The sequence below is a fragment of the Nanorana parkeri genome, unplaced genomic scaffold, assembly GCF_000935625.1.
Source record: "Nanorana parkeri isolate BGI_ZX_2015 unplaced genomic scaffold, ASM93562v1 scaffold191, whole genome shotgun sequence".
Classification (NCBI taxonomy): domain Eukaryota; kingdom Metazoa; phylum Chordata; class Amphibia; order Anura; family Dicroglossidae; genus Nanorana; species Nanorana parkeri.
Window position 1 is genome coordinate 646,079 of NW_017306459.1, and position 10,000 is coordinate 656,078.

At 39.9% G+C, this 10,000-nt stretch overlaps 1 protein-coding gene across 1 annotated transcript in view; it reads left to right on the forward strand.

Moving 5' to 3' along the window:
• The window catches only part of LOC108786077 (coiled-coil domain-containing protein 178-like), a 128,324-nt gene that overhangs the window by 51,786 nt on the left and 66,538 nt on the right, over positions 1-10,000 (forward strand). Inside the window, exon 13 of the mRNA XM_018555296.1 lies at positions 2,770-2,929. Within this exon, the coding sequence (XP_018410798.1) occupies positions 2,770-2,929 (160 nt within the window). The remainder of the gene's footprint in view (positions 1-2,769; positions 2,930-10,000) is intronic.

Sequence of the window (10,000 nt, forward strand, 5' to 3'; positions counted from 1 at the left end):
AACTCCTTTTTTACTACTTTCTGTGTTATTTTTATCTATGATTAAATTATCAACGTTTAGTTTAAGTAATTTTATTTTTATACCCTCCCCCCCACTTTCTAGTTTAAAAGCTCCTCCAGTCTTTCTACCATTTTCCCTCCCAGGAATGCTGCACCTTTCCCATTAAGATGCAGCCCGTCTCGGCTGAAGAGCCGATAGCCGACTGCGAAGTCAGCCCAGTTCTCCAGGAAACCAAAACCTTCCTTCTGACACCAGCTCCGGAGCCACTTATTAAGCTCCCTCAACTCGCGCTGTCTGTCCGGAGTGGCTCTTGTCACCGGCAGTATCTCTGAGAAAACTACCGTGGAGGTCCTTTCCAAAAAATACAGTACCTGCCTCCATAAAACCAAACAGACCTACTTCATCACCCTCATTAACACCATCTCATCCAGTTCTCATTAACACTTTTTTACCTTTAACTCCCTACTCTGTTCCCATCCACTTTGTTCCCCATTCTGTACAACTTAAGACCCATTTCCTTTCTGCTGTTTACCTCCAAACTTCTTGAATGACTTCTTGAATGCCTAGTCTTCAACCACCTGAGCTGTCACCTTACCGCTAACAACCTCCCTGACCACTTTCAATCTGGCTTTCATCTGCAACACTACACAGAAACTTCCCTCCTAAAACTTACTTATGATTTACTAGCTGCTAAAACCAATGGCCACTACTCCACCTGCCCCTCCTCAATAAACTCCATTTGCCTCCAAGACACTGCTCTCTCAACGTTCTCAACGTTTACCCCCTGCCTATCTAATTGTACCTTCAGTGTCGCCTTCAACTCTACCTTCTTCTCTCCTTCCTCTTTCCATGGGGGTCCCCAAGACTCCGTCCTTGGGCCACTTCTGTTCTCTATTTACACCTACTCCCTGGGACAGTTGATAAACTCTCATGGCGTCCAGTACCATCTCTACTGACGACACCAAATCTATCTCTCCACTCCTCAGCTCACCCATTGAGTCTCCTCACACATCACTAATCTACTTACTGACTTATTATCATGGATGTTACACCACTTCCTCAAATTCAAAACAATTTTTAATATGTCCTCCTCTCTGTGTCCCCCTCCCCTGACTTCTCCATCATAATCAGCCGCTCCCCTCACACCAGGATTTCTTGGTGTATTCCTTGATTCTGACCTCTCCTTTCAGCCCCACATCCAATCACTATCTTGCCAACTGAACTGCCACCACATTTCCAAAATGTGCCTTTTTTTTAAACAAATGACACCACAAAGCTTCTAATTCTCACCTCGACTAACTCCTTCCTTGTTGGTCTACTAAACAGGATTTTTTCCCTTCAGTCTATCATTATTGTTGCTGCTAGAGTCACCTTACCAACCCAATCATTCAGTGTTCACTGTCCCTCTCTGCCAAGCTCTCCACTGGCTTCCACTTGCCCAATAAATACAATTAAAAATACTGACACTAACATACAATGCCATCTACAAGTTTGTCCCAAACTACATCACCAACCTCCTCTCAAAATATAACCCAGACAGTCCTCTCCGCTTTTCTGAAGACCTCTGCTCACTAGCTACCTCGTCACCTCCCTCCATGCTCACCTTCAGGACTTCTCTAGAGTCTCTGCCATCCTCTGAAACTCCCTACCCCAATATGTCTGCTTTTATCCTACTGTGTCCAGCTTTAGGTAATCCTTGAACTCATCTCTTCAGGGAAGCCTATCCCACCTCAACATGTTACCTATCCTTTTACTTCTTCCATCAGCTCATCCACACAATTATTACCTTTTGTATCACCTGCCTTTCCTACTAGATTGTCCAAGCAGGACCCTCCTGTATTGAAATTGTATTGTATTTGTACCGTCTCCCTCAATTTTGTAAAGCGCTGCACAAACTGTTGGTGTTCTGTAAATCCTGTATAATAATAATAACAATAATGGACAGAAGTAGAAATAACGATGCATGCACATCAGACATAGTTCCTAAGTCTGGTAAGGGATGACCTAACATTAGGGGTAAAGAATCATTCATATCAGTCCCTACGACAGAAAAGCTAGTTTGCAATAGAAGGACATACAAGTTGTAAAGCACATTAAATAAAAAATTAAAACATACCCCTACAGTAGCCAGCTTGAATTTACTTTTATATGGCAGTTTTACAGAGTGCACCATTCCACTGAAAAATTCTGGAGGTTCGTGTGGAGTAATTTCAGAAAAGACATATACTAACCTCCTCCCGTGACCCAAAGCTCAGGGCCTATTGCCCGCGATATACTGAGAGCGCCACAGCTGGGACGGATCCCGACAATAATGCAGAGATCCACCCAGGGCGTAAATGACAGCTGGCTCTGCCTATCTAGAGTCATAGCCAGCTGTGCCCGCCCCCTCCCCCTGTTCATTCCTCCACTCAGCGCTGGAAAGAGGAGGGGGGAATCCCTGGGGGGAGCCGTGACTGACAGTCACGGCTCTCTCCAGGGAGATGATCAGAAAGTGAGCGAGCGACGGTATGTGTTCGCTCACTTCTCGATCAATAGAGCCGACCTGTGACAGCTTCTTTGTCACATGTCGACTCTAACTATGAGGATGAGTGGCAATAACTCACCTCATAGTTCTCCTTTAACTATTTATATTTTTGACACTTGTTTTGCTTATATTATTATCTAGATTAGTATTTGTGTTTTTTCATCAAATAAATTCATAAAAGATGCTGGTAAACATTTTTAATAACACTTTTGCATTTTTATTAATAACTTTTTGCGTTTTTATAGGCAAAATTATAATCTACAAGAGTTGACGCTAAACAATGCAAAAGATACATCTGCACAGCTGTTCGAAGAAACAGAATTGTACACACAGCGTATGAAAAGAGAGGATGAAGATTATAATATACAGTTACAGGCCAGACAGAGGATGCAGAAAGAAAGCATCGTAAGTATGGAACATTTTGATTTGACTGTATTTGCAATTCTGCCAGTATTAATATATTAGACAGATCATGTGCAAAACGCAGTAATGCTATATAATATAATATAAACCCTGACAACCAAAGTTGTAGTCAGTTTAGAGAAGTCAGATCAAATAAAATAATTGTCATTTAGTGCTGCACAATAACAATACTAATAATAGTAATAGTAACAACAACAAAAACAAAAAGCTATTAAAGGAGAACTATGAGATGAGTGATTTCCACTCACCTCATAGTTCTAAGCCGACCTGTGACAATGAGACTGTCACAGGTCGGCTCAGTAGATCGGGAGGTGAGCGAACACATACCAGGTTCCCTCACCTCTCGATCCTGTCACGGCTCTCTGCCGTGACAGGGGGAGGGGCTGGATTCCCTTCTCCCCGCTCCGATCTGCTAGCGCTGACTGGCGGAACGGACGGGGGAGGGGGCGGGTACAGCTGGCTCTGCCTCTAGATAGGCAGAGCCAGCTGTCACTCATGCAGCTGGGCGGATCCCGTCATCTACGTCGGGATCCGCTCCAGGTGCGGCGTCTCAGTATACCGCGAGCTGTAGCTCGCGGTATACTGAGCTTAGGGTAACGGGAGGACGCTAGTTTGTGTCCTCCCGTTACCCTAAGGAGAACTATGGGGAAAAACACTGACCCCATAGTTCTCCTTTAATTGTTTTTTGTGCCTTCTTCAAACATAGAGAAGGTTTCAAGAATACAAAGTAACTAAAAAATGAAGCTGTATTTAATAATGACATTTTATTGCTCTTACTAAAAATACTGTTAAAGATCAGGGCAACCAAAATGGCTTTTGAATGTACCTATTTGTCTGCCCACTTTGCTATGATATACATGCTTAGTGTATACTGCATGTACAGTATAGCTAGCTATTGTTTACCAGTCGCAAACAGAACAGTAGAATGCTTGCTCTCTGTCTTATACACGTGTCTAATAATAGTGTCTGTACTAGGATGTCAATATGTGACATAGAAGTTTGAAAGTTAGACCATGCAGAAAAAGAAGTGGTTTTGTTTTAGAACCTGCAGCAAGCATCTTTTCTGTTGACCACGAGGGCACCTGTACGAACCCTGGCTCTAGTGGATGGACAGATCTTAACATAGTTGCAGTGTTTATTGGATATCATTAGTTAAAGAGCAACTGAAGACAAAGCTTTGTTTTTAGTCTTGGATAGAGTGGTGAGGGATTAGAACACTGTCCTAATCAGGTTGTCAGGTTTCAATAGCTTTCGTGTTCCCGTCAGGGAAATTCACCCTCTTTATTAGACCTGGTGACTGTTATCACTGAAAGTAGAAGTAAAAGAAAATCACAAATGTTAAGTTTGTTTGAGTAAGGAATAGATGGGAAATCTTCCAATGGGGCACTAGTTCTGGTGACCCTGCTAACCACCAGGAATTTCTTTACATTTGGAGGGATTTCCGCTCACTTCCTGTTGTGGCCATAGGGCAGGAAGTGAAGGAATTACTCCCCGATGGGAAACAAATGGCAAAAAAGCTGGCAGGTTATAATGCTCCCTTCTATCCAAAACTAAAAAAAGTTTGCTTCAGTTTTATTTTAATTTGATTACCTATACATGTTGGCTGGATAGTTACATAGTGGCATTGTGTCTTGAAATTAACTTTCAGTTGGTAGAATATAATAAGAAATGGTATAATTAAATCATGCAAGCATATAGAATAGTGTGGGGTCACTTTATATATAGTGTGGGTTGATACCAGTTCTAGAAAAGATCTGTCCCACCAGATGTTTTATGGTGACGTAGGAAAGGGCATCTTGATGAAGTTAAGGCAACCAATGCAAATCTTATTAAAAAAAGATGATCTGTGCACGTTGGGTGAACTGCATATTTATGTGGCTAATACAACACTCTACTCTATTACTCTATCTTCTCTACTATGTTTGGTTTGCAATTGAATATCTTTAACAGTTTTTGGTATGTTATATTGCTACTGATTGATGCTGTTTTTGGGACCCTATAAAAAACCTTTTTTTTTCTCTCCAGAAAAAGAACCATGTACATATAAATAAGCCCATAACAACCAATAGAATGCATATTTTACTGATTTCAATTTCATAAACCCAACTGTGATTGGAATCTATGGATTGTTTTGGCTGTTGTGCATTCATTTTAGATATTTTGCTGACATAGTTTTGGTACATTCCAATTTGCTTTCTGTAGTATGAATTATAATTTGACCCATAGAAGTCAAGAATGGTAAGCATTTGTCAAGGATTAGGGTTGGCTGGTATTAGTAAAAGGTCAGTTGCTTTTTAGTGTAGCTTTTTATATCAAATTCATTAAAAAAGTGGAGCATTTGTACCCACCTAGAGTATTCTATAAATTAGTTGTTATAACTAGGAAAATAGATTCAATTAAAGATATTTATAAGGGGGTTATTCACTAAGCTACCGAAGGCAGCCGAGTGAATAACCGAGCCAAAATGAACTGAGCCTGAACATGCTCTGCAAGGGAAGAAGCCGTTCCACTCAGCCGATCCAACATCTGGATTCGGCATTCAGCTCAGCAATTCTGCTCACTACCTCCGAGGTAGCGAGCAGAATAAAAAAATGAAAGAAAAGAAAACAAATTATAAAAAATTATGTAAATAAATGTTAAAAAAAAAGAAAACATTTTTTAAGAAAAAAGAAAAACCCAGAATGGGGTCCTCCTACCTATTCTCTAAAGGGTTAAATTTAAAATTAAAATAAAGAGCCCACAACAATGAGTTTTTTTTTTGGACAATTCCTTTATTTAAAAAAATAAAAATTGATCCAGCTACGTAATCCTAAGGTCAATCACGACGTCCAGCCTTGTCCAGGACGATGACGACGACTTGTTGAAATTTAAAAAAAAACGCTGCCCACCGACCCATCTGCACGCGATGAACTCCTGCCGCAAAATGACAATCTGACAGATGCCAACAAAATATAAAAAAATTGGACGGAGCTAGCGGTGACATCACCTGTTTACATTTGTTTACATTTGTCGGCACCTGTCACATCCCGAACCAGCCGAATCAAAACAAATAGGCGGAGTCCGCCGTGATGTCACGGCCGGTTCTGCCCATTGTTGTCATTCAGTGACAGCACAGTGTCCTCAAATAACCTGAGGACGCTGGGCTGTCATTGAATGACAACAACTGAGCAGAGCCAGCCGTGACATCACAGCTGGCTCTGCCCAGTTGTTGTCATTTGCGGGGAAAACAGTGTGCTTTGGCAGACTATTCTCCCCGCTGCAGCTGTGACTATGGCTCAGCCGAGCCAAAGCAAATGCGTATATATGCTCAGGTGAGCCATTTGCCTGCCTTCGGCTGCTGCTGTGAATAGCCCGTACAGCAGCCTTTCGGTTCGACTGAACTGAAGGGCTCTGGCAGCCGAAGTGAGCCGAAGGATCTAGCCGTAGATTCTGTAAATGCAGGCTACTTGTCTGTCTTGAATCATTTGCCCATCTGTGCCTATCCTTGACTGATTTTATTGAATGCAGTGATGTTTGGAGTAGGTGTGCAAGTGATGGAAATGCCATTTGTCAGTTCCTGTATTGAACTGAGTCTAAAGCTAAGAATAAAAATGTAATATATTAGAGTCCTAAGATGTGGTGAAGACATTACTTTTCTTTTTTTCAGGATTTTTTAAATTTTATTTTCACCTTGTAGTAGTGTCAACTGTCCTAGGGTGACAAGCTCACTCTCCGCACTGTATGGAGGAGTACCACTATCACCCTAGTACAGGACTACAGAACTCCTTCCCCTCTCCTTTTCCCCATAACTTATGGGAAGGTGTTCATTAGTTTACAGAGATAACTTAAAACAATGCTAACTGATAACAGCACTGCTCGAGATCACAGGATTTAAAAAAAAAAACTCTCTAGATTTTTGGCAGAATCAATAGGTATTTTTTGGCACTTATCAAAATCTTGTAACAAATTGCTTTCAATTACATATCTAACAGACCAAAAGGGAGCAAATACGAGAAGTTTGTTGTTAGGGTTTACATACCTTTTATTGCTTTATAGACATTTCATGGTTTATTTTTATGGCACTTTATCCAGTTTTATTTGCCTTAAATAATGTAATAGGTTTGACATCACTCTGACGTTCCTAATTTGCATGTTTGGTCTTGGTCAGTTACTCAGAAAGTATTAAAGGCAGAGACAGTCAGGCAACTGATATATTAACAAGGAAGTTAACAATGGCAGCCCTATTTTTCACAGGATATTCTAAAACGGAAAGTTAAACAGACTTGTGAAAGAATTGGGTGCACACGTTTCTTCATTATCTGTCTGCGTTTTCTTTCATATTGCTCATATTTCATTTTGTTACAATCTGTTGAAAACAAAAACCCCAAAAATGAGGTACCCTATTTGTATTCATTAAATTTCCATCGTCACCTAGCGATTTCCCAGCCCTTACAGCTGTACGTATATTTGCAACTATTGGTGTACAGAGCCTACTAGCAGAGAAAACAGTAAATGAAAGGCAGCTTACTGCATTGTGGGATAACATAATAACTAGTATAACTTTCCCTTTTAAGGTTTCGTGTTGGCAATGCCACATACCCTTTCTATATATTGTTATGTTCATGTAGCTTTGGTTATGGTTGATTTTGTTTGAATTGTCGAATATCGTTTGAACGAGATATGCTTGATTTTCCTTTTATTTCTTTGGACAAATATGCTTTCTCTGGCATGCTTGAGAAGAAATAAAGACAAGGAAAGCAATTACTACCATTTTGGATCATTGAGCCATCATGCTGTGCTCTGTCAGCACTGCCTGGGTTTTCCTGTAGGCATGTACGCTACGTTATGATAATCCTGTTGTAACCAGTGGTGATTATTATTGGCATGGCTGTAAAGTGTTTAGGGATCTAATAAAGTAAAACTTAGACATGACCTAATTGGGTCAGGAGTCTCTTGGACGTCATAAAACATCATTTAAGTTTTCTTTTTAAAGTTTGGTGCGTATACAGTTGTATTTGTAGATTGTTTTTTATGGGGTGGAGGGCAAACAACAGGGCTCTTCTGCTGACACAGCTCTATAAAAGTATTTTCGGGTACACTTATCCCTACCATGCTTTTTTCCTGTTATTTATACCAAAGAAAACAAGAGACATGTTCATAAATTCACCATGTTTTGTCTGCATTTTATAATATATATTTGAAATTAAAACATTAGAGACATCAGGTTCAGAGTTTTGGTGTGATAGAAGGTGCAGTCCCTATGGCAATCCAAACCGCGTCAACATAATTGGACATAATGCAGTTGTGTCTTTGCACCTATAAGGATGTTGTGTCTGTCGCATACCATACAGGCTTAACAACATTTATTTTGCTGGGTGCTTTAGTGAACTGTTGGTTGGCGTCACCACATGATGGTGGCGCCATCCACCAGAAAGAAGAAGTCTTCAGTGGCACACCTTCAGAATAAAATAATTGTTTTCTTTATTCACAAGGGAAAACAGGCATCACTTGCCAAGATTTGGGACCACATAAGATCCCTTTTGACAGCAAAATCATGATCACTTTGCCTTGAGAAATGGATCCTGCACAGTCCTGAAACATTGGCTTGTGATGCATTTTCTTGCTTTGTGAATAAAGAAAAAAAATATTTTATACCGAAGGTCGGATGCTGAAGATTTCTGCTTTCATGACTTTGCACCTATATAACTATGAAATTGTAGCACTCTTAACATATACTGTTCCAACGTTATGTCATTAGGCACCCCAGTTCCAGTGTGTGCCCCTTTGTATCTTGTGGTAACATCTTTGTTAAAAGTGGGGTGTAGCTTTATGGCTGCCATAGAGGAGCTCAGACATGTACCAAGTGTGTTAAACCATTTTGAATAGTATGATTACCCTCTGTTATTATAAAGCTGCAAATATTGTATCTGCAGGTATCACTCCAGCTCAGATCACTGTTGTAAATGTTGTGAACGGTATGTGAATTTAGATGTTGATGAAGGTTTCTTGACACACATACACGTACACATACACACACACACGCACTCGGTGCCTCTTCTTTGCTCTTATTTTGCTTTAATCACTACGATAAACTGTTAGCTAATATTGAATGCTTTAATTACTCCCTTAAATAACAACTATTGTATCAGTACCATATCACCCAGTTATCTGTTACCTTAAAGCAGAGCTGCACAAATCACAGAAGTCAAGTAGCTTATACTCCTCTGAATTCATAGTCGGCTCCTAACTTTCAAGGTTTTCTCTAAATGTTGCCAATAGCGCAAGCGCCAACAAAAAAAGAGCTACATGGTAGGTACATTTTGAGCCTTTGAGTGATGAGTGAATGTTGTATCCTAAAATATATATTGTGTAAAATATATATCAGAACTAGGGTTATGCTTTTTTTCAATCCAGGTTTATATTAGATTGTAAACTCTACCAAACATGACTGCTTTATCTTTTGTTGCTACTGTTCTATTCTGTTTTGTATGTGTGTGTTTACCGTTATTCTCAAATATAACGGTGCTATATACAATAACAATATTGCAGCATACTTGACCAGCGTTGTATTATAGTTACTAACCACTCAGTTTTAAGAAAAATCTGCACAACTTTCTACCATACTTGATGCCTACAACCGGAATCTGAAACTATATTGAATATTCAGAGATAAGATGCTCAATGAAACAAGCAGCTAACACGGGCATCAATCCAGACTCCCCTGCTTGCAAAATAGATTAATTTAATATTATACATTGCAACATAGGGCTCTCTCCATTCCCCCAGGCACTGCTCATTTAATGTTGCGCATATAAAAATATGTCTACATTAAATACACAATACTTAGGTTAGATTACACTAAATACAATTATGACATCCTATTATCTGGTAGACTATTATATACACACGTTTAAACAGATCTATAACATTAGCCTCCATACTAAATCTATTTCTTTTCAGAAAAATGCTGTGCTGTAGCGTGATGTAAGCAGCTCTGAATGTCTTCCTAAAACCCAATAATGCTAGTGTCACTGAGCCATGTGAGTTGCCTCTATGGGTTGTAAATTGGATCCC